Below are 25,526 nucleotides of genomic sequence, written 5' to 3'. Positions count from 1 at the left end.
GCAGCTGGAAAAAGTTCTTTCAATCTCTGCTACTACATCCCTGTCATTGGCACTTAGCTCATTTATGAGTGTGTGAGATGTTTTTGTAGAGCACAGCATTTTTACTGAGAGGTGCAGGATAAATTCTACATGACACCAAATGAGACAATTTAACAGTTTAATAATACCTTTTTGTCTAAATATGGTCATGCCATTATAAGGTTATTGAAAAACAGTAAAAAGAATCAATTACAAAACTATGCAAAGACTGTATTATACATTTATCTTTGTGTAAAGATTTTGACCTTTAATTTAATCATACATCTGTAATAATAAACACTTGACTGAGAAATTAATTTCTGTCTAGCACTGAAGAATTTACTCTTAAATTCAATTTTAGGTGCATAACAACTCTTTCAATAATAATGTCAATAAAGCTGCAGCAGTAATGATGTACATCATTAATATACACCATTAATGTACATGAATGTTCATGAATGATAATGTACCTGAAGGATAGGTCTGAATGAGCATTCAAAGAAGACATTCCAATATTCTGAGAGCTCCAGTTTTTCATGTGAATAGTTATTTTTCTTTTTACAAAGAATGAGATGTGTTTAAGGTTAATTAATTCTTTTCGCCTGACTTTAGCAGAAGTTTCCTTATTGGCTAGAATGAGAGCCATAGTCTACCCACTTCCTATGACTATCCTTTCACTAATTGCACCTGGCAGTGTGTAGATAAAGAGAACCAGGAAGATAACAAGAATAAGCAGAATTATGCCAATGATGATGTACTTCTTGTAATTCCTCCAGATCAGGTGATATAAACACTTGAAAGGGTTTACAAACCAAGAGAAGGATGTGTCTGGTCGGCTAAAGGGGAAGAAAGAAAAATAAAAATCTTTTGTTAAGGCAGATCCATCTCTTTCCAAAGTTATCCCACTGCAAAGTATATATTTGAGGTGAAAAAGGACCTTTAACTCCTTGGAACCCACTACAGAGGGAATGTCCACCCATGTTCACAAGCTGTTGGGTCACTTTTCTTCCACCCATTCCTGAACAAAGCTCCACACACAACTTGTAAATAAATTCCAGCTCGCACATCATAAATACTTCAATTTATGTCATGATAAAGGGTTCAAAATTGGAAACAATATCATGATAAACCCTAAAGAAGAAATGCAGGCATCATAAACTTGAGTACAAAAGCTTTCTAGTAATTTCAAGGAATTTAGCATCATAAAAGTGGTAATGAGCCACTACAAAAAGTCTGATTGCACAGTGGTAGTCAAGGTGCCATAATAATCAGAGACAGCTCAGGTCTGGCATGTGGCCCAAAATGGTGTATTTTCAGAAGGAAATTTAACACAGGCCTTGTGAATACAGGGAATGATGAAATGAAACCCAGATGGTTTGCCTGTGTACATAAAGAAGAGCCACCTTCTTCCAGTGGAGAATATCTGCATCCCACAATCCAAGTTTTTCCAAATGTTGCCCCATGTTGTGTTCTCGTCCATACCCAGAAGTTTCTTCCCACTGTACAACAAAGCTGACTGCACACAGAGAGGAAAACAGGGTTCTGTTTAGGAAAAATGTTGGCCTGGTGTCTCTTCTGGCATGACACCTGGGCTGGGAGGGCACTGTGCTGCTGCTCCACCAGCCCTACCCAAGGCAGCATCTGCGAGCTCTTCAGTGGGATGGCCTGATGAATGCAGAGGTGTTGGGCAACATTAACACCTGTAAAACCTGGGCAGGTTGTCTTTCTTATCTTATCTGACAATTACAGTGTCACTGTAATTGTGCAGATGGTGCAGCAATAAGGAGAATGAATTTAACTGAGGGTCACAAAAAACTGTGGCCATGTGTCACTCCAGAAAGCTGTTCCAGGAATTTAGGCAATGTCTTAATTATCTACTGAACTCAGCATTAAGCCAGTGGAAGTGAATGCCAGTGTGACAGAAAGTCTGTGAATGTAAAAGGCCAACTGAATATCTTTTTATGAGAGACTGGGCTTTTTATTGAGGTGGATATTATCCAGGCATAAATAATCAAATTAGCCCTCCAGGTTAAAAAGAATTATTAAAAATCTGGACACCCTGAAGATTAAAACTACTTCAGTTTAGTCTGCAGGTACTAACTGCATGCAGACTAAACTGAAGTACTGCATGCATATACTATCTGCATGCAGACTACTTAGTCTGCCTGTACTAACTGCTTGAGTACTTTTCATAACCTTTAAAGGCTGGGAAAAAAAAAAAAAAGGCAAGCCAGACTCTTGCTTATTTAATTTGTTTCCTTTGCAACGTGGGCAATAGAACTCATTACCAGTTATAGCAGTGTATTTATTATAATAGACTACATCCAGAAAGGCATTGTGTCTTGATCTGCAGCATTGAAGAGATGAATAACCTCATAATGCTTTGGCCAGCAGGAAATTACACTCATTGAACCTTATTCTTTGTTTGCATGCTCCTCTCTGTAGTTCACAGACATTTAATCTTTGTCCACCTTTGCTCTGGCACATTAAAGAGTCTGCTACTCTCTATAGCTCCTAGGAAATTCTTTTTTGTTTTGAAATTATTTTGTTTCTTAATTAAAAGGAATAATTTCACAAAGAAAATCTGAATATGTCTCTGCTTCTCTGGGTGTTCCTGCATGATGAGCAAAAAATTAGAATGAATCTACAGTACTGGCAGAGAGACCTGGAGGTCCTGAGAAAAGAGGTCTTTGAGATCCACTCCTTCCTGAAGAGAACTCATTTGAAGGGTAGAATCAATTATTTTTTATCTCCCAGCTGATTGTGACTACTCTGCATATATGAAGCACATATTGCATGATCTGGGGGCACTGAGTTGGTAAACTTTAATATCTTTGAACTTTAATGAAATGAGGCATGCTCTGTCTTCAACTGTTAGTTTATTTTCTTTCCAGTGAGTGAGTGTCTAGCTAAAATAATTTTTATTATTCACGTGCTGATATTGCTTTAATAAACCTAAGGATTTATTCTGCCTAACTGTAAAGCCTGGGTGCTCAGTCTGGTCCTTTATGGGCTGTCTGCATGGGGAGAGGAAGGACCTTCAGGAGGTAAAGTCATCTCTTTCCCCAGCTCATATCTTAGGATATGTGTGCTAAGGATACGGGATGAGTCCTCCACCTGTACCATGAGCAGCTACAAAAGGAGCCTGAATGTTTTGCTTCTGAGATGGGAAGTGTCAAATGACACTATCCCCACCTTACTTTTGATGTAATTGAGGCATACATCCCATAATGAGATAGCATTATGTTGAGCCATATGTTGGCTGTGTATTCCCACCACAAAAACCTCTGATGACTCAGTGCAAGATCTGGAGGAAGACTCTGGTTTTGTGGCTTCTGGGTCAAAACACCTCTAGACTGTGCAGCAGAGAAGAGGCCACCAGGCTGGTGACAACTTTTTGGCCCAGCAGCACGTTTGCAGATAAAATGCCCTTGAGCTGAAAACACAGGGGGCCCAAGGCAGCCATGGGTGCATGGGCTGGGTCTCAAAAAATGGGAGGAAAATAAGACAATGCCTTGTGCATCCTGTTGACACCCCTCTGGACATGCAATCCTTCTATTCCACTTGACACTCCCTCTTAAAACTCCCTAGGCTGATTGCTTTCCACCACATGTATTTCAGAGCTATCCATCCCATTCCTCTCTCCTCTAAGAGGTGCTTTAGTTTTCATTACTGGGAATCTTTCATGCAGACTCCTGTCAGGCAAAGCTCATCCTGCCTTTGGGTTAAGGGGTTGGGTGCAGTGATGGATTAAAGTCTTTCCAAGGCTAATTTTAAACAATGCTCTGATACCTCTGTTCTGATAATTCCTTTATGCTGCTTCCTCCTTTCTCATGTTTATCCTGAGATGTATCTCAAACCAACAAAATTAGACAGAATGTATAATCATTACCATTATGACTAGCAATTGAATTTTAGAAGCTTTGGTAGCAGGAAATATAACATCAATTTCTCACACTCTTTTTTTTTATCCACCTCATAAAAAAACTGCTCAAGTGTTTTAGTAGAACAAAGCACTTGAGCCAAAATAGATTAAGAAGTACTTTTTTCCCGAGTGCAAAAAACTCAGCTGATACTTTTTAAATGTGACAAATACTGAAAGATAAATTGCTCCTTCTAGATCATTTACCTTTGCTAAAACACTTACAATGTCCTTATTAAAAAGTCTTATGATGGAAAATAAGCATTCTTTGAGTATAAAGAACAATAAAATTAGAGGTGGAAGTCACATCCTTTGTGTGTCTAAAGAAGGGCAATGATGCTGGTGAAAGGTCTGAGCACAAGTCTTGTGAGAAGCAGCTGAGGGAACTCGAGTTGTTCATCCTGGAGAAAAGAAGGCTTCAGAGGAGACCTTACTGCTCTTTATTGCAATTGCTCTTATTGCTCACCACCTGATAGGAGGCTGAAGCCAGGTGGGAATTGGTCTCTTCTTCCAAGTAACAAATGACAGGATGAGAGGAAATAACCTCAAGTTGCTTCAAGGAGGGTTTAGATTGTGTATTGGTGAAAACTTTACTGACCAACAGTGCTGTCAAGCACTGGAACAGGCTTCCCAGAGAAGTGGTAGAGTCACCATTCCTGGAGGTATTTAAAAGATGTGTGGATGTCATGCTTAGCAGCATGAGTTAGCAATGGACTTGGAAGAGCTGGATTAATGGTTGGACTCAATAATTTTAAATATCATTTCCAACCTCAATGATTCTATTATTACTATAATAGATATAATTTAACTGATCTTTATAGGTAACCAAATGGAGGTGTTGACTGTATGTGTAAGCTCTGATGATTTAAGATGTTATGATGTGCCAGGTCAGCTATGGAACGAGCTCGTGTGAATTCCAGCTGAGGACAAATGCTCAGCAATGCAATTTATTTGGGCTTCCAGAGTAAGACATTTCAGCAAACCTGGAGGTGCTGCCAGCAGCAGTGCCAGCCATCAGGCCATGCACAAGCTGCACAATTTCTTCAGCAAAATTCTTGCTGAAGGTTGCAGCAGGAAAGAGAAGAAAATCCAGGAGACCAGAGAGAAGGTGTCCTGCAAGGAGGTCAGGTGGTTGCCCTTCCCCATCTCCTGCTGAATGCCTCTGCCCCAGCATGTTTAATGAGTTTATTGAGTTTAATGAGCTCCTACTCACTTGGGTTTTTCCAAGGGCTCAGGCTCCTTTCGAGCTTTGCCTACTGGGTTCTTCTCAGCTTCTTCTGCGGTGACCAAATGAAACTCAGCTTCCACCTTGCCCTGGATCAGAGAGAGAATATGTAAGCATCCAGTCCTGGGTTATTAGCACTACTTCATGTCAGGATTTGTCTTGTGGAGAAATTATGGAACCAGTTGAGGGCAAAGGAAATTGATAAAGGAAAGTAAGATAATCATTGCAGCCGAAGAGAAAGCACAAAGGAAAACCCAGGCACAAATTGCTTATGCTCAAGGACTGTAGGAAAGAGAGGTCAGATATTTTCTTCCAGACCTACAAATACATTTTCTGCTTCTTAAATTATCTTGTAATTTATCTGAAAAAATACGTTTTCTATCTATCACACATCCTGGCAGAGCTGAATGTCCGAGCTAGAAGCTGTGCTGCTGATATGAACCAGATATAATCCATCAGCAGGGGGAAATTCAGCCAGTCACAAGTGCTGGAGCCATTGACCTGTGGGATCTCAGCTCACAAAAGGAATATGGGATTTAAAGAGTCCAGTTACAATTCAGAGTGGATAAATCAAATCAGCTTTATAGAATCTGTGATGGATGAAAACCAGACAAATGACTTTACATATATTTGCAATTTTCCTACCCTATACCTTTGTGGATGGTATTGATTTGAATTGTTGATCTATGCCCACTGGCTCTGACTCAGCACAGAACAGGGCTAAAAGAAGGATGCCAATAAAAGTCATAAATGTGGAAGCAAGGGAGAGATCAAAGTGGGCTGGGAGAAAGGGAATCAGTTGTACTAGGGTTGAGAATAGGGAAATAAATCTGGAATTTGGAAGAGGAGTTCATTCACTAAATCCATGGAAAGTACACAGCTTCAAGCTGGATAAGGCAATGAACTTGAAGATGGCACTTTTAAAATTTTTTTTTTGCTGGAATAGACAAAAATGTGAAGGAATGGTGAGCTTTAGGAACACCCTTGGAGAATCAATGAAAGTCTAGAGACAGGGGAAGAAACCCCCAAAAAAGGACCAAAGCAGGTGAATTTATAGCAGGTTATACTACTGGAAATGAGTAGCTCTTGGTCTATGTCCCCCCAGGGAACTGAATGCGGCTGAAAAACACTTTAGTACTCAGTTACCTGGGTTCTTCTGAACCAAATATCTGGAGAGCCACTAAAGCATTTGGAACAGCATTTGCTGGTGGTGGTTGTTCCAAATCCAAAATTAGCATATTAGTCCCAGAGACTGTTGTTCATCTGTAGCGAGTTGCTTACCGTGAGCTCCCCAGCCTTGATGAAAGGCCACCAGCCTCTGATGCGCTTCTGCTGAAATATGGAGATCTTGTTTTCTTCACTTGCTGCCACAACTGTGCCTAAGTCACAGCTCTTGGCTGTCTTTGCTGCCCGAGGGAACCCATTCAGGTCCAACTCAAGAGTGCCTGGAGCAAGAAATAATTTGACAACACTCAGGGACCAGCCAGACACAAAGACATTCAAATAGCAGCTTCCAGATGAGATCCATGGAGGAATTTAGCAGCTGAGGATCTCTCTGTACTGTCAGTCATTCATTTGTATTGCCCTGGCATTCTCATCTGATTCCTAATTATTGGCTTTACAAGAAATGTGTAAGTTTGCAGTGTGGTGCTTCAGAAGGAGAAAAGCAAAAGCTGGGGCTCAGACACCACTCTGTGCATTCCTCTGCAAAACACAGGTCTGGTGAGACCTCAGACGGAGTTCAGGCAGATCCAGTGCATACTTACCCAAGAAATCATCTGAAGAGAGTCTTTCAAAATCCCACACCTGAAGCACCAGCTCAGCAGGTATTTTGCGTTCTGTTTTTTCTAAGGAAAATATGTTTTCTCTTTTAGTAACCACCATTTGTTTCTCTGCTGGGAGGTAGTGGAAGGGGAACACAAAGCGCCAGTTGAAGTTGCCCTCTCCTGTCAAGGAATTGTAATGTACATCTGTCTCCTGTTTGTCCTCTTCCAGGCCCTTTATCCACCTACAGCAAGCACACAGTGAAAAGCATTGCTGTCACCAGGGGATCGTGAAATGGAATTGTTATTTGGTTTCAGGCCTCCCTAACCAGTAAGAGACAGCACAGTGTTTGGCATGGTGACAGGCAACAACAGCCCTGGCTTGGGGGATCTTGGGACACAGGCTGCTGTAATGGCCAGTGGTGATCAGAAGCTGAGAATGAGACCGTGGATTTTATTTCAGACTTCAAAGTACCACTTAGCCAGTACCAGTTTGCTATTGGCCAGGACACCTCTCTTCTTTAGGACAGGCAGTGGTGACAGCATCAGTCATTTATCCAGCACTAATTACCCTGTATTGATGTTTTGCCACACTAATAAATTCTGTGTCACTGTCTCAAGACTGTGATCAGTGCTCGGTGTTAGAGCCTAAATTTTTTGCAATTCCTATTTGCAGTAATAAACATGGTGTTTATGTGGCTGGAGAAGTCTCTCTTGGTTTTTTTGTGCTCTCCTCTTGGTTTCTGCTACAGTGCACAATATCAGATGTGCTGTGGTACAAAGAACAATGCTTTCTTAAACATAATTTTCTCATCTGAAGAGAGGTAATGACCCAGCTGGGTGTGTTTTAGTTCTGTAGATGATTTATCACACCTTGAATAAAGATTGGCGTTTTTGTGCTGTATCCAAAGAGCAGCTTTTCCCCTGCAACCCCAATATTTCAAAAAGGAATTGTGAAAAATGGTAATGACCTGAAACATGGCACTGCCCCAAGTGCAAATCCATGCCCGGTGGCAGATGCAGTGCCACATGCACTGTTTGAACATAATGAGATCTGTGTCTTCATCATTAAGGCACCGGAGCAAAAAGTGTCCCACTCCTGGCTTCTCTGTCAGACCACTCTGGCACTGATAGTGATGTTCTCATCACACAGTAAGCAGTGTGGAACCAGTCTGGAACCTGAGATTTTCAGCACTTTGTACTACCACTTATGCCTATAATTTCCTCCTCTCCCTGGTACCTGCATTCAAATCCTGCTCAGAAAGAGAAAGTGCAAAGCAGTATTCCAAAGCTGGCAAGGAATTAGGAAATAACCTGCTACAATCTTGGGAAAGGAAGGAGATGAAGAGCAGAAAGTGCCCATGTGATGTTCTCCTCAGCAGGACCATGGTCATTCACCCACACACACTCCCCACGTGAGGTTACAAAATATTTCCAAAAGAAATAGCTTGGCAAACACCTCCATTTTTATTTCTAATGCAGCTATTATGCTCTTTTCTCTGATTATGTCAAAACTCTCTGCATCCGTGTAAGCTCTTTCAGTTCAAGTTCTGTAAGTATTTGATCTCTGTACTAAACTGTGAGCTTGGTGCTTGTTGTGTGCCATCTCTGCCTGAGTAGGAACTAACTCTTAGTGTCATTTCAGTTACTTGATTTTCAGAGGAAATAAAACAGGACAAAAAGGGAGCAGTATCCCATATGGGTGAGTAATTTTGGCAGGCATTTAGTGCAAAGTGAGAAGGTCACTGAACAGCTCATCAAATATTCTCACAACGTAATTTTTTCCTCTGATTTTTGAATGAAATATTGCATGTTATTTTGAAGTGTGAGGAACTTACCCTTTTACATAGATATCACTTGATTTTTGCCCCGTAAATATGTTTTCATCTTCTAGAATAACATCCTCTGTATTCCAGATTATTACCCTCAGCTCATATCTGAAAAAGAAAAAGGATTTTGTGTAAAGCTCAGGTCAGGCACTAATGCCAAACTCTATCAAATCATGTTTTTTATAAAGTGAGAAATATTGTGTTTGTGCATCAGTCTCAGGCCTCTTCTGTTTACAAGAGTCTGGTGATAGAGTGGGGAGTTGGTTCCCCTCAGCTCATGGACTATAATGGACAACAACAGGGTCACTGCCAGCTTTGGAGGGATGGAAAATTCCTTGCTTTTTATGTCTGTTCATTTTCAATTTTTTTCACAAAAATACTGCAGTGGAACAAGGCAAAGTTGATCTGATAAACTTCATCAGAGCTGTCTCCAAGACAATGATCAGCTTGTTAATAAAGAATAGAGCTCCCTGAGAGGTGCTTTTGAGAAGAAATGCCTAAAAACATTGCATTTAGTGCAATCTAGGGCATTGAAAGGGAAGAGGACTGCTTGGAGATACTTGCTTTTAAGCAGGTACAATCATCTTTAGAAACAACAGTAAAAGAAATTAAAATTTCTCCATCCTTTCCACTCTCTATATGCAAACTTTTATGGTGGCCATCCAAAGCTCTCAAAACTTGAGGTGATACACAGATATTGCAGGTGACATTAAAATTTAATACTGAAAATTTAGGTGTTTCTTAAGTCATTGTACGAACTGCAAAATACATAAAAAAGACCAACTAACTATGTTTGATAACACCAAGATACAGTTTCCCTGATATGACATGTTTTGTCTTGGAAATAGCCTCAATCTCAGGGTGTGGAACAATTTGCTTCAGAAGTTACCAGGTACTCTCTTAAGGAGCTCCATGAAAACCAAGCCTCTGCAATAGCCAAAGAAATTTGAATCTGCAATGCCCCACCTGAGTCTTGTTCAATCAAAGATCATCAATAAGAAATGTTTTCACAAAGTCATTGAAGTTTTATAGAGGCTGGAGCCTGTTTTGCTGCAGCGAAGACATTTGTTAGCAAGATGTGTAACTTGTGTCTCCATGTACTGGGTTTTTTCCTGGTAATTAAAATTAATGTTCAACAGTATTTTCCCCTACTACAGTATACTACAAAAATGGGAGCAACAATTTGGTTTTGTGGGCTGGATTAGTTTTGAATGTTTTTGGATTGGAAAATGCTTGTTGTTAAGGAGTTTTATAGAAAGTTCTGGTTGGAAAGAAGTAATTGCTACATAAATTGTTTGTTTGTTTGTTTGTCAAATCAAATAATATAGGAATAGTACCTGATGATTCTTCAGACATGAAATTCTCTGGAAAGGCCTTGCTAAAATACAGGATGGGCTGAGAATTCTGTTTCTCATTTCAGTGTTTTCTTTACAATATTCAATTAGCTTGAACAACCATGTGCAGTAGTGCATGTAAAGAAGCATAAGGAAATGGGAGAAGGCTATTCCAAACAGATTTCTTCTATTTGTTGCTGCTTTATGTGTTTCTTGATCTTATCCTTGGACAAATTGCTGGAAATCCAATACATGTAATGCTATCGCAGCAGACTAAAGAGCTCAACCAGGGTCAAGGAAGTTATCTCAGTGAAAAAGCTAGTGAAACCAGAATTAATTCCTGCAGCTCAACAAGCAGATGATAGCATCAGAATTACTTGCCTCTAGCCACCTGCAATCTCTTTATTATAAAAGATAAAGGGATAAAGGATAAAAAAGGATATCTTTGCAAGAGGTGTGTGATAGCTCTTGCTGAAAAATCACCAAAAGTTCTTTGAGTTGTTTAATGGAGGAAACGAAACTAGATGCTCCTCTTTGATTTGAAGACATGTGAACTTAGGAAAACTTTCCTCAGGACTGGAGAGGTTTGTTTTAGTAGCTTATTTTCTGTTTTCCAGACACTTAAGAAAGACTCAGTCTTTGAAGAGTTATTGCCACTGTGGTGGGAGGAAAGCACGGAGTATTACCCTTTGGGTTTTCTTGGTGAAATGTCCACGGGGGGTCCTGGCAGAGGCATATCGTTAGGAAACATGTCAACCCACATCTGTACACGACCCTTGAAAACAAAGAGACAAACATCCCTGTAACCCTATTTCACAGAGGGTTTAAAAGGCTTTCAATGTAGTTCTGACATCCAAAATCACCTCTTCCTCTACAAGCACCAACCAGATCAATATCCTGTAATTGTGATTTATACAACATCTATTTTGTAGATATGTTCTTTCAATCTTTCACGTATTTGGTGAAGTTGAAATAGAGCTCAAACACTGTCAGCTTCAAGGTGAAATCCATGCAAAAATAGTATAAACAGAAAAAGAGAACCAAGGTTTAGATACAAGCAGAGATTTTGTTAGCTTAATAAACTAAAGCATTTAAAAGAATGAAAATTTGCAGTTCCACCTAGTGTGATTACTGTGGATTTGGGTAAGTGGCTGAGTACACACATGGGAGACAGTTTCCAGGTTAACACTGTACAAAGTCTCACATTTGGTGCAGCATTGGAGTGCTGGCTCCATTGGTTTGCAGTTACAAATAGAAACCACAATAACTGGAGGGAATGAAAACTGCTCCTGGGTCTACCGTCACCACCACCTCTGAGCTGCTCTACCTGTTCCATGCCTGGCTTGTCCTTATGGTAGAGGGGCCGAGTCTCAATGTGCTCTGGGACCAGTTTGTAGCCAGCTCCAGGGATTTCTTCCCAGGCACGTAAAACCTTTAAGGAGAGATGTTCGTATGATTCAACTGGCTCCTCTATAGGAAAGAGTAAAACAAAAAGAACAATGACAGCTGAATTATAATATTGAAACCCTTGGTAATATGTTTCATTAGGTATTAGAGGTACTCATTAAAAATTTGCTTGAGTTAAGAGGAAGGTTTTATGAATTCCAGCTAAATAAAGAAGGGCCTTGAAATATTTCTAATTTGCATAAATAAGGGGACCCATTGGGTTAATTAAAAGATTAGCACTCAGGCAGAAGTTTTCCTGTAAAATACAGCAAATCATTTAACTGCTACAGCATCAGTTTTTAACAGGAAGATGGAAGAATCATGTTAGTTATTCTTTTGGCAGAAAATGACAAATTTTTAAAGCCTATGAAAGACAAGGAGACTTGGATTTGACAGAGCTGATGTAAATAGTCACTAGAAGTTAGCTATGCCTCCTTTTACTTTGTAATGGCAACAGCAAAGACATTAGAGAATGAAATCACACCTCAGAAGAAGAGAGTTGAAGTCCATTGGCAAGAACATTTCACCTCCTGACCCTCTCACCTTGGCCCCTTAGAAGGGATAACCAGAGAATCCCAGAGAATCCCAGAGAATCCCAGAGAATGGCATCTCAAGGAGGGACCAGTGCTAATACTGAAAGCATGGATGGTACAAAGCAGAGAAAGCCCTTTGAGCTCTTGAGCCTCTCTTTCCTCCCTTTTTGCGTGGGCTCCACACAAAAGGAGCCCAGACTTTTGACAAGTGATATCTTGTAGATTAGAAGTCCCTAAGTGAGAAGAAGGTTAAGATTTATTTGTGTCAACAAATTGTTATCACTTCTCCTACACGTATTGCTATATCTGAATCACTGATCGTTGGCAAAAGACTCATTTGGAATTTAAACAGTAGGTATTAAACCTCCTTAATGGCTCAGAGATTGAGGAAGGATGATCTTGTGGTTCTGAATCTTGGTTCCCTCTTGTGCACCAACATCTAATTTTAGCCAGCTAAAAGGAATGTCTCTAGCTGCTATTCAGTCAGGCAGCCTCAGTAACAATGACATAGATTATCCAGATTATCCTACAATATCTTGGTCAATATCTTGGTTTCTTCTCAAAGAAACCTTTCTAAAGATTTTTTTTTTTTAATCTCTAAGGATGCATATTTCTTCCCACTGGATAGAGGCAATCCTAGACTACCAGGGAGTATTGGACAGGCAGTTGGACTAGATGATTGTTGTAGGTCTGTTCCAACCAGATTATTCTTATCCTATCCTATCATATCCAACTTCTTTGTTCCTAGAGCAAAGTAAAATTTTTCTTTCCCTTGCAAGTTAAAGATCAATGGATAATTATAATTTTCTCCATCTCTACAATGGAAATGGGACTGCTTTCCCTTTTCAGTATGCCTCTAGAGCTCAAATCTGTGGCCTTTGTTAGTTTTACAGATGCAAAGGATGGCCACCACAGAAATCCATCAGGAAATAAGGGTCCAGACGTACTTGTCAGAACAGCAATCTGGATAGAAATTATGTAAAGACTGCATGCGATAACTATTTCTGTACAACACTGAAAAACTTGTGTACATAAGTCTTTTGGTCTTTGCCATCTGGTTCTATATTTCCTTGCTTCTGATTTACATCATCTTATCTGACATTGGTTTGTCTGAAGCTCATTTTAGTGAAACAGAATTTTGATTGAGACATCCTGTTGCTGGTAGTCACACTCAGTCATCTGCTAGTGAGGAAAACAAACAGCAATACTGGAGTAAAAAAATCTCTTTCAGGCCAAAAAACCAAAAATGGATCAACTCTTCTCCCTTCACCAGTGCTTCCTCAGCAGCCTTCCACTCAAGGTGTGAGCTGTATTTTGTAGTTGCTAAGAAGAATTGTGTCAAAGACAAACCAACACTGATGAGGGACTGGAGGTTTTCTTACGCTGCCACAGTGTCCAATACTGTCTCTGAGACCAGCACATTTCACTCCCTTTGAAAGGCTCCATCCTCACATCTTTTTTTTTTTTTTTTTTTTCCTTATTCTAAGTGCAGAACCGAGTCATAGAATGGTTTGGGTTTGAAGGAATGTTCAAAGACAATTTTGTTCATCCCCCCTGCCATGAGGAGGGGCACCTTTCACTGGTGACTCTGTCCCACTCCACCCCAATGTGATTGGGACACTGGAGGTCCCAATTGCTTTGACCTGTTTTTAACCTGGGAGCTCTGTCAGTAAGTTACATCCTGCCATCTGGATCCATGGACCCCACAGATACCTGGATTTACAGAGTGCTGTGTCAGAAGGGGAATCAGAGTGGCAGTAACCAAGAGGAGGAAGAAAACAAGAGAGAGGAAAGACAAGTAGGTAAGGTAGGACTGGCTGGTAAGTGGCCTGGAATATAACTATGGTCAGAAATTTGTCTGACCTTGAGTAACTCCCTTCAAAACAGCATTTCCCTTCCCTCTGCTTCTCACTTCTTGGGTCTGTCTATTCCAGTGTTTTAATTTAGACAGAGAATACATTCTTTGAAAGACCTCCTGACTTTCCATGCTTTGATATTCTGTGGGAAAGGATTTCAGAGCATGCACAGACCAAAACTAAGCCAGAAGACATGTTCCAAGAGGGTCCCCCACACTCCAACCAATCCTGGACATCCCATCCTTGGGATCAGGTAGGAGCTAGTCCAAGGTATTCCCCAACAGCCCCCACGAGGATGTCAAGTCATCAGCAGCAACTGTTTCACTCTACAGATTCTTTGCAATTAAGCTACAGCAAAAGCTAATACAGACACAGCCTTCATTGCCAGAGTTACATGAGTGTGTAAGAGCAGGCACAGGCTCCAGTAATCCATCTTGGCAGTTCATAGCACAACAGGGCTCCTCTTGGCAGGCTCCTGGTACTGCCACAAGGCAAAGGGAGGATGCTGAGCTAGTTTGTTACCATTCTCATCTTCTGTGAAGACTGTCTGTCCCTTGAAGATTTTTGTTCCTACTTGTATCTCCCCCGGCCTCATGAAGGGTCCACTTATTCTGTAGTCCTTGCACAGCTTAGTGAGGATCTCACTTGGCTTGGTTGCATCTCGCCATGCATTGTACCCTTCTCTGCAAGGAGGGAACAGAGTGAAAAATTGGTGAGGTTTTCCCTCAGAATAGTGCACTGACAGATCAGGAATTTCAATGCAGAGATTCACTTTGGGGTCAGTGTCCCTGATACCAGCTCAGTCAAACTTTTCCTTTGCCTAGAACTGCTCTTGAAACACTGTCTCTTTCTGCTCAGGTCCTTGGAGATCAACTACTCCTTTCTCTTAAAACACAGGAGTAGCTGAGGCAGCCTTGCCTACACCTTAGATGAAGTAATAGCATGGGCAGGCTTCCCATGAGGAAAAGGAACAGAGCTTGTTCCCTGTTGTACCAAAAAGATTTGAGATTACATGTGCTGCCTCCATTCAAAGAGAATTATTCTGCAGCTCCCAGATGCAAAGGACAAGCTCAGGTTATCTGAGACGTAATAAGCACGTGAAGAAATATCTCACACTAGAGACTGAGCTGGCAAGGAAAGCTTGGGGTTTGGTCTGTGTTCCTGATTGCTTTTTGACATTGTTCACCCTTGGTTTGTAGAAAAACAATCATAGAAGAGCCCCAAACACACATCTCCCAGGTCAGTGCCCCACCCCAGGGCAGCTGAGTTATTTTAGGTTGACTTTCTCTGCATTAATTATTTTTATGTGCAATGTCTTTGAGAGTGCAGCTGTCTGGCAGGGACCAGGAGCTCCGGCTCACTGCCCCATGGCTCACCCCATCACAGAGGTCATGTCAGCAGCCTCTGCTCCTGCTCCCCCAGTGCCCCCCAGTCCCACCAGCCCTGCTGCAATCACTCCAGCTGCAGCTGAATAGCAGAGAGCAAAGTAGAGCCCTGGCATAATTTCTCAGAGATTTTTTCCATTTGCCCTTTATGCCTGTCCAAAGGCAGTTTATCAAGCAGGTATGGTGTAAGCATCAGCTGTTTACTATCTAAAATACTTCTTGAACCAACAGTGCTGTTAATTTAAAAATATCCATTCCCCACTGAGACTGGCAGCTACCCAAAGCCACCACTAAGGTCTTTGGTGAGTTTTAATTAAAATACCCTCTGTGACACTTCTGTGCTGGAGAAAGCATATTATCTGGAACACATCTGTAATTTCTCCTTTAAGTCAAGTCACTGACTGTGAGCTCTGCTGCTGACTGAAGAAGTACTTACATTTCAAATAGAAGTACTTACATTTCATATTGACTCTGTAACCCACAGGTGGCTCGATGTCTGCTGTAGAAACGATTTTCCAAATCAATTTTAGTCTCTCCAATAAGATCATCTGTCCCAATGAAGTCATGGTCATAGATCAAGACTGTGAGCAAGGAATCCTTGGGGAACGTAGCCTGGATTTCAAATGATCTACAGGAAAATAGTGACCAACATGAAGTCAAATCACTTTTGAAACCTCAAAGGCCGGGCGAATTAATGTTATGCAAACAGTGTGTGAGTGGTGTCTCTTCTAATACACAGTGGGCTTTTTTGGTAGTGCTTTTTGCTTCAATTAAATACATGAACATGCTGGAAACATACCGTGTGAAATTGTCTTCTTTCCCCTGTTTCCCTATCACCCTGTGAACAGTCCTAAGAATTTTTCATACAATCCTGAATCCAGTAATGCTAATACAGCTGCATGTAAGGGTTCTCACACATTTTTCAAAACCCCCAAAAGGGACATCTAAGTATTTTCTGTTTTCTTAAAAAGCTGCAGGTTAAATATTGAATATAGAAATTTGGGGGCACCCAACAAAATGATCAGGCAAAAGTTTCAAACAAATTTCAAAAAGCAAAGATAAGAACTCCCTTTTCCCTAGGTGCATTTTTCAGAAATCAGTATTGTTGAGATGTGATGGGAAGTTGAAAACAGAAAGGTGATTGTAAAAGGGATTTGACAAATTAGTGAAAGACAGAGCATCCTGATCACAACACTGGCTCCAGATTTCTCCAAAGCACATAAAAAGTCTCCTGAAGGATGAGTTTCCTACTTTTCCCTCTGTTCTAGGGTTCTTTCAGTCCAAAATAGTAGTTTTTCTGTCTTAATGTTCTTCCACCCCAATTTAAATTGTTTTCGACCTTCTGAAAATAGGGAAATTTACTGGAAAAAAAAAATCACAGCTATTAGCATTAAAATTATGAATAACTATAAAGCATTGATAATACAAACTGGATCTTTACTGACAGCTTGTCCCTGACTGTCTGAGTTCAAAAAACTCAGATGTTCTAGAATTATGAGATTTATTTAGCACTCTATTCAACCTGAAACAGCAACAAAGATTGTATAATCACACTTTACTGTTCTGATATTTATTTTGCCTTAATGATTGTATTAATTTTCACAGACAATTATCATTTGTTGCCTCATTTCCTCTCACACATCATTTTGCAAAACCTCTCACAGATTGCATTACTTGGTATGTTTTGATGGGTATTCAAATGAAATATTTTATCATCGTACAGTGTGACACCAATAACCAACGTTTTAACCATCAGAATTACAAAACATCCAAACAGGCAGAAATCAGCATATAGCAAACACATAGCAACATCAACAGTGGTAGCAAGAGATAAAGCACAAATTACACTGAATACAAAAATAAGTCATCACTGACCTTCCAAATATCGGGTTTAGCTGCTTGGGGATGTAGTTCTCCCTGTCTTTAATTTCTGTGTTGCCCAGCCTCAGCACAATGTAGGGATCTGACTTCCCATCTGGATCAGCTGGGCTGAGGTTGAATGCCTGTTAAGAAGGAAATTTGTGTCCTCAAGGAGTTTGTTTAAATACAGCAGGGTCCCTACACAGGACTGTGGTTTTCCTGCCTGGTCCTGGTGTTTTGGAAGTTCAGGGACTTTGCCTGCCTCATGTAACATAAAATTTGTCCTGTGGCTTTGTAGGCTACTATGAAAAGATGATCTGGAGAGTTTGCAAAGCTGGAAATGTTGTCCCATCACTAAGATAGAAAAAGCTGAGCAAGAAAGGCAATGCTAGAAGAAGCTGGGTACACAAGTGCAGGTGGGATTCAGGAAAGATTAACCCACAAATATTGTTCCAGATCCTTGAACAGTGCAAACCAACTCTTTATAGAATCACAGAATTGTTAAGGTTGGAAAAGACCTCTAGGTCCTTATAGTCATTCAGGAAGTAAAACTACCTCTTTGTATTTTGTTATCACAATCTCTCTGCATGCCATCTTTCTGGCTTAGATTATCTGCAACTCTCTTGTTTCTCTGAAACACCAGTTTCTTCTACCCATTTTACCTCTCACACCATTCTCTCTCATCTTGTGCTCTGTATTTCTACCTTTACTGACCCCAAAATTTATTTACTTGTAGAAGTTTCATAGCATGCTATTCACAGGCCCTCAAAAATACGGAACCATTTCCCCCTTACTGAGGTTTTGTTTATGTCATTTTTAACAACTCTACTCAATAAAACTGGCTGCATTTGCAAATTGTGGCTGGAACAGGTTATCTATACTATGTTAGTTATGTATCCAGAACTTCTAGTTTGAGCAAGTGAAGTGATTCTCCAGTCTTGCAGAAATCTCCAGATTTATTGTGAGGAATATTTATAACATTATCTACTCTGAACACACATTTCTACAGTATGAAACTCTGTCTGAAATATGGCCAGGAAAAAGCCCAAACCCCATGGATGAGGATCTTCAGAAGCTTAAACACAGACACTTAAAGTAAACTGAGTTGAAAATTAAAATCCAAGTTATTTCAAGGTTAAAAGAGCATCTGTCTACTTACTGCCACGATATAAACCCTGATGAGCACTTTGACAGGGTGGTTTGGGGGGATCCCTTGCAGGATGCGGGGCTGCCCTCCATCCAGCAGGCTGCCATCCTCAGGACTTGGGTATATGCAGAAGGAGCCCTGGAAATACATTGACTTTTATCTCCCTTGAAACCAGATCAAGTGCAATAAAAACCCAACCCTTTGAATGGAAAAAACCCATCACTCATGCAACTTATTTTGTGGTAACCCTCACAGGGCACCCAAACTGCATTGCAATAAACATCACCTTTTAAAATGTCTGTTCTCCACAACATGGTACTATCATATCTAGATATTTACAAGGAGTACCTCTGTGCCTAATGACTATTTTAAACTAATACCTGTAGATGTTCTAAATCCAGTTTTCTTATCACTAATATTTAAAAAACAATATTGTCACCTTAATTATCTATTGACAAATTAGTAATTCCATTGAGTAAGTTTCATAAGAGTGTGAGAGGAATCCAGCTGTATTTTTGCAGCTCATTTGAATCAATATTGACTCATGTTGCTGAGTAGCTCACACTGCCTGAAAGCAACAGAAATCTGCATTGCAAGCTAATTAAGACATCAATGAGTTTAATCAAACAAATCCTAATAACATTACTCAGGCTTTGAACTTTTCAGATTGCCTGATGGAGCCCTGGATGAGGCTGTAGCTGTGAGGGCCTACACTTAAATTACACAAAATTACATGTAAGGCTCTATAACTCATAGTGTAGAAATCAAATTGCATCAGTGAAATCTGGACTACATAATATCTCTTCTTCCCTTCTGTAATTTCAAACCCCTTGTGATTCCTTATCTTAAAACAGAAGTGAACACTGGTGCTGGATGATGCTTTTTTCTCTCAGATAATGGGAAAGGAAAAAACTTGACTCTAGATATAATAAAACTAAATCTATTTAAAACAGACTAGAAATATTTATTTCTTTCATCCCTGGCATACTTGAAATATGTATTAAAACCTAAAATACCTAAATTATTACCCATTTAATTAACATTAAAGCTTACCTTAAATTTTCCTATTATTCTGTCTTCAGAATCAACATGAACTTCATCATTAGATTTTCCTCTTAAGAGCTGGAAAGTTTTCACCCAGTCCTCAAAGTTATTAAATTCACTCTCCAAGTCTCCTTCATAAATCTTTGAAAATAGAAGAATGCTAACATTTTGTGGTGCAGTGAATATATTTATAGTAACTTTTTTTATTAGAGAATGAATAGAAATTCATTTTGACCCAAAATGCAGACTTTAATAAAAACCAAGGTTTTGCAAAAGTCCTTGAGAAAAAAAGTTAATTCCCTGTTTAAAACAGGACCAATTTTGTCCTCAACCAAAGGCTTTCCCCAACTACTGAAATAACACATTAATGCAGGGGGTGGAAGTGAATCTGGAGGGGCCAAAATGAACATTTGTAGCTGCTGGTGGGAGTGAAAAATTGTGGATGTGCTGCTCTTTTCTTCTGTTTCCTTGCTGCATTGTGCCTTTGTTGAACTGACCCATCCTATTGTGTTAATGTGTCAAAACTTGAGAGCAAAGCAGAAAATAATAAAGTGCTGTGGGGACAAAGCTTTAGGATAGCTCAAAAGACCGAACAATTTTCCAAAGAACATGTTTTTTCAATACTCCCCCCCAGTAATTTATCAAGCATTTATTGGAAGGGCCTATACTACTGCAATCTCTTAAAAAATGGAAACAGCACTTTCAAATTCCCATTTATTCAGCCACAATCTAATCCAAACTGTCCTAATCTTTTCAAACCTCTCATCTCTCCAGGCATTTTGCACAGCCCATATAGTTTTCTTTGAATTTCTTCTATCATGACCCAACCAAATCTAATGTGAGCTGAGGATTATTTCCCATCAGGGAGGGTGCACTAGCCATCACAGTAATGCTTTCCACCTCTTTTTAAGGACATTCTTCATAGGCTGCAATATTTCTAACATGAAATTTCGAATTTCCAACTACAGTATTTTACATGCAAACAACAAAACTGAATTTCATTGAAGTTTCTCTGGGTTTGTCTACACCAATAAATTCTATATCTAAGACCAAGTGGGTCACACCGTGGTCTCTTCTGTGTCCCATGTGCTGAAGGGCATTATCACCATAATTTAGTGTGTTTTATTCATTTTAAAGTGTCTGAAATATGTGTAAGGAGGGTTTGCCAAACTCATCTGTGATGTCAAACTTTGTAAAAACAGTGAATAACAACAGCCTTACCTCAGCTTTACTTTTCTCTTACCTGCAGTGTTGCTAGGTTTGGAGTTTCCTTCTGTATCCTTTTCAATGTCTTATCCTTCTTCTTTTTGTCTGGCTCATCCTCTATGATCAATGCTATGTGGTCAGAAGTCTGCTTATCTGCAGAAATGTAATGACATTGTGTATGTTTTAGTAAGCAAAGTACATAAAAAAAAGTACATACATGCTTCAGACAAGGATGCAAAAGACATTTTTTAGAGTCCCCCTTGCTCTTTCTCTATTTATTCCTCTACTGCCAGACACAGGGATCCTCTCTTTTACCACTGGTCCTCCCAGGCAGGAGGTGGCAATTTATGCTCCCTGTGGCTGCCAGTCTTCATAAAGAGCTTGCTGGACCAAGTGTGACAGTGTCCTGTATGGCCCCCTCCCCAATGGCCACCTCCCAGACCACCCTTTTCCTCCCTCTCTGACTCCTCCCCGTGCAAATAAACAGATTTCATCAGCTTTCACATAAAATTCAAGGTTTATTTAAAATTGAAAGCTGTTGTTAAGGTGACAGCTACTTCAGATATCAGGATGACCCAAGTCCTTCTCTGCTTAAAGATATCACAAAATGGGGTGTATTTCACCTGGTGAAAGCCTGGAAGTGTGAGAAATGGGAGGAGGTACAGCAGACTAAAGTCAGATTCCAAACACTGAGAGGGAATTTCCCAACAAAATGAGGGTGAGCCCTCAAAAGTTACATTGAGATGGTTCAGTTCTTTGGCTGAAGTCTGAATTTTGAGTTGACTTTATTTTCATTTTTTTGAATAGTTCCTGTGTGTTTAACAGCACTAAATATTTAGAGATATATATTTAATGTCAGAGATGTCTTATATGTATAATGCTTATCATCACAGGTGAAAATTTGCAACAAAAATGATCAGAAGAGAATTTACAATTTATTTGAATGACAAGAAATACATGTTAACCCAACCCTGACTGTGAAGCTTTAACCTACCATCATCTGGTCAGTTATAGATGAAAGAGCCCAGTACAACAACAGTGCTCTGTTACCAGACATTAATTGTTGCCAGCAAAATAGTAGAGAAGCGACACTAGAGACAATATTGGTGCAAAATATTAGAAAAATGCAAATAATTTACTTACTGTCTTCAGGTTTTCCTTCACTGGAAAAAATTCCTTTTGCCTTTCAAAAGAAAAACACAATGGACAAATTCCTCATTATGGGTGGAAAGGAATCATTCAGCAGTAAATCTACTTTTACAACATTGCTCATCTGTGAGACTCTTGGGCATGCTGGGTGACTCACCTTTTGCATTTTGAGCACAGAAGCATAGTATTTTGACCACCAGTCAATAACATTTTCTGCTGATTCATCTGCAATGGTTCTTTTTCTCCTCCTTGTTGACCGCCGGATGGATTTTTTAATCTCCTACCAAATGATGGCAAAAGCACCAGAACTGATTAAAACTAATCACCTGACTCATGGCATTAAGCATGAACAGGTGTATACACAGAAAATTTCAGCCTCCAAGAGTTAAATAAAATGCAATATGAATTCCTGTCCCTGTCTTTTATTCCAAGACACTTCATCGTGATCATTGCATTATTAAAGCTATCTCTGTATTTTCTGCTGATTATGCCACGACTTTAAATGTTGGAGACATTGCCACAGGAGCAACCCATACAACAGGCAAATCTACACAGATAATAAATTATGATGTTTCAAGGGAAGCAAACATCCAGATATAAATTGTCTTCTCCCTCTTGAATCTGCAAGAATTTTAAGAACCTATCAGTGGAAGCAATGAAATTCAGCTCAAACCTGCATTGTTAACTAGTTCTTTTGAGGGCCAGCTGGGTAGTGTGGGTGTCAACACCAATACCCAAAATCTCTAAACCTGGGATCAGCAGGTTACCACTTCTAAGGAAGGGCTGAAGTCTGCACGACTGCAGGAGGGAGTTAGCTGGTAGCTTCAGCTGTACCCACCTTCTGCTTCTTCTCTTTCCCTGGCTCAGAGGCAGAGTGCTCTGGTTCCGTGGCAGGAGCTGCTGTGAGGGATGGGTCTGGCTCTACCACTGTCCATTTACCCTGCTCCACCTCAGCATAGATCTCATCAGCTGAAAATGGTTCTTCCTGGGATAGCTCAGCAGGCTGGGATGATTCAGGGGAAGCTGAAACTGAAACTTTGCAAGTTAGGTAAGATTTTGCAGAAATACTGTCATTCCATCTGAGGATCATCAAATAATTATGTGATTAAGGGTTTGATCCTACACTCAACACAATAAAGCACACTTCTATGTGTAAACCTCTAAGAAGGTCCTTTGTCCTTTTATGTGGGGTCAGAATTGTGCACTTACCTTTCTCAGTTTCTGCAGTGTCTACTCTGTTAGGTGCAGCTTGAAGACCTAATGGGGTTTTACATAGGAATTGCTTCAGACAGTTGATGGTATGTGTTCCAACAAGAGTACTCCTCCCAAACGCTCTCCAGTCGACCACACAGATGCTTAGTGGTGGATGCAAGAGCTCATTTTCAGGCAGCTCCTAGTGCAGGGGACAGACAGCAGCATGAGAGAATTGCTAGAGAACATAGGACACCTAGAGAATATTTCTTATGCACAGGAATAAGGCTCCTTCCTTCCTTCCTTCCTTCCTTCCTTCCTTCCGCCACTTCCGCCACTTCCGCCACTTCCGCCACTTCCGCCACTTCCGCCACTTCCTTCCGCCACTTCCGCCACTTCCTTCCGCCACTTCCTTCCTTCCGCCACTTCCTTCCTTCCGCCACTTCCTTCCGCCACTTCCTTCCTTCCTTCCGCCCCTTCCTTCGCCCTTCCTTCCGCCACTTCCGCCTTCCTTCCGCCCCTTCCTTCCGCCCCTTCCTTCCGCCCCTTCCTTCCTTCCGCCCCTTCCTTCCTTCCGCCTCCTTCCTTCCGCCCTTCCTTCGCTCCTTCCTTCCTTCCGCCCCTTCCTTCCTTCCGCCCCTTCCTTCCGCCACTTCCGCCTTCCTTCGCCACTTCCTCCTCCTTCCTTCCGCCACTTCCTTCCTTCCGCCACTTCCTGCCACCTTCCTTCCTTCCCGCCCTTCCTTCCTTCCTTCCTTCCTTCCTTCCTCCACTTCCTTCCTTCCTTCCTTCCGCCTCCTTCCTTCCTTCCTTCCGCCACCTTCCTTCCTTCCTTCCTTCCTTCTCCTTCCTTCCTTCCGCCCCCTTCCTTCCGCCCCTTCCTTCCGCCCTTCCTTTCCGCCACTTCCTTCCCGCCCCTTCCTTCCGCCCTTCCTTCCCTTCCGCCACTTCCTTCCTTCCTTCCGCCACTTCCGTCTCCGCCACTTCCTTCCGCCACTTTCCTTCCCCTTCCTTCCCCTTCCTTCCCCTTCCTTTCCCTTCCTTTCCCTTCCTTTCCCTTCCTTCCTTCCTTTCCTTCCTTCCTTCCTTCCTTCCCCTCCCTCCCTCCCTCCCTCCTTCCCCTCCTTAGCAATGAATATTTTCATAATCCAATATGCCTTCAGCATAGGCAGTTAGATTTTGGTTTTCTGCTGAGATGAATCCAGTGCTCTCATATTGAAGCATCTCTTGTTAGAATAAACTGGGAGAATCAGGAGCATTCAGAAGGATGGAATGCAGTGTTGGAAGTTGTGAGTCCTAATTCCACTGGTGCTTTGTGGAAGGCTATCTGCCCTATCTGCCTCAGTTTGCCCAACAATGAGATGGCCCTGCATGGTTACATGCCTTAAAGGATGAACTACCAAGAGGAAAACAGCTCTTAGGACAGTACAATAGGAACTAAAAATACTGTAGGAACTGTACTTCAGTACCCATGTGATTGTTTTGATATACTTTTCTCGAGAGCAAATTTTTTTTGAACAGTTTTATTCTGCTGAGGACTGATTCTGAAAGTGCCAGCTCTTACAACCTGACCAACATTACTTTGCAGCTCAAAAAAGCAGGTGTGACAATGTAAGAAGGTCCTGAGCTCAAAAGCCAGATGTGATCAGTCCCCTTAATAACGCAGTAACACACAAAGGAAAGTTGCAAGAATGGGAAGAAAACAAAGGAAACCAAACACTACCCAGCAAAACTGGAAAGGAGGAGGAAAAATACTAAATATATTTCTGTTAGCTGCCCACATGTTCCAACCTATCAGTAAAAATCTGATTGCAACACATTTTCTTATCTACTTGGGACTAAACATGAAAATCATATTCTTCTTTTATCATATGGTTGTAGCAGAAGTCTTTTAAAGCATTTTCATGTCAGCTTCCACACAAGAACTGACATCCCTTAGTATTTAATCAAGACACAGAAGAAATTATTTGACAAGAATGGAAGATAATGGTAATTAACACCGTGTCTGACCAGAGAACAGACAGGCAAGGGGCAGCATGCTGTACACACCACTTCAAACCAGTCTGCCAGGCCAGTGAAATTGGGATTTTTCTTGTAGCTCTGTATGACAGAGGATTTGACTCCTTTCCCTGCACACTCGATGAGAACCTGGGGCCGATCTACGGAGAGGAGCTGGACTTTCTTCAGCTCTCGAACGCCCCAGAACAGGACCTGTGGTGTGCAGAGAGAAACAGAGAAACTCTGTTAGCCTGCAGAAACCCTGCCCAGCCGTGGGCAAATGGGCTGAGAAGCAGCTGGTGTGAAGGCTGCAGAATGAGTGGCAGTGAACAGTGAGGCTGGGCAGCATCAGGCACTGCAGTGAGAGGAAAAGCTGCCACTTTTCCCAGCTTTCTAATATAAGGCTGCTTTGGACACAAACTGTACAAGAGAGAAGGGCAGGGAAGGTGTAGACTTTTGTACACAGGCAGAAGGCATTGTTTGGCTGAAGTCAGGGACCCAGAAAAAGCCTGTGAGCTAGATAGCTGATGCCAAACTTCAGCTCCAGTGATGTCATTTGCAAGGGGAAGCTCTCCATCTCCTGTGGACACTTCCTTGGCTGCACAGACTGTGGATCCACC

The 25,526-nt window shown here is 41.0% G+C and overlaps 1 protein-coding gene across 1 annotated transcript in view; it reads right to left on the bottom strand.

Moving 5' to 3' along the window:
• Positions 1-667: 667 nt before the first annotated feature.
• Positions 668-25,526, bottom strand: part of FER1L6 (fer-1 like family member 6) — a 64,700-nt gene continuing 39,841 nt past the window's right edge. Inside the window, exons 24-41 of the mRNA XM_018914829.3 lie at positions 24,958-25,119; positions 22,927-23,110; positions 22,556-22,740; positions 21,875-21,997; positions 21,712-21,751; positions 20,606-20,721; positions 19,372-19,503; positions 18,331-18,456; positions 17,187-17,314; positions 15,769-15,939; positions 14,449-14,609; positions 11,419-11,561; positions 10,778-10,866; positions 8,767-8,865; positions 6,932-7,173; positions 6,447-6,610; positions 5,154-5,254; positions 668-854 (exon numbers count right to left, since the gene is read on the bottom strand). Of these exons, the coding sequence (XP_018770374.2) occupies positions 668-854; positions 5,154-5,254; positions 6,447-6,610; positions 6,932-7,173; positions 8,767-8,865; positions 10,778-10,866; positions 11,419-11,561; positions 14,449-14,609; positions 15,769-15,939; positions 17,187-17,314; positions 18,331-18,456; positions 19,372-19,503; positions 20,606-20,721; positions 21,712-21,751; positions 21,875-21,997; positions 22,556-22,740; positions 22,927-23,110; positions 24,958-25,119 (2,553 nt within the window). The remainder of the gene's footprint in view (positions 855-5,153; positions 5,255-6,446; positions 6,611-6,931; positions 7,174-8,766; positions 8,866-10,777; positions 10,867-11,418; positions 11,562-14,448; positions 14,610-15,768; positions 15,940-17,186; positions 17,315-18,330; positions 18,457-19,371; positions 19,504-20,605; positions 20,722-21,711; positions 21,752-21,874; positions 21,998-22,555; positions 22,741-22,926; positions 23,111-24,957; positions 25,120-25,526) is intronic.

This window comes from Serinus canaria, chromosome 2 (assembly GCF_022539315.1).
Source record: "Serinus canaria isolate serCan28SL12 chromosome 2, serCan2020, whole genome shotgun sequence".
In the NCBI taxonomy this organism is placed as follows: Eukaryota; Metazoa; Chordata; class Aves; order Passeriformes; family Fringillidae; genus Serinus; species Serinus canaria.
The sequence above is the reverse complement of the archived record's forward strand: the minus strand, read 5'-3'. Positions and strand labels throughout refer to the sequence as shown.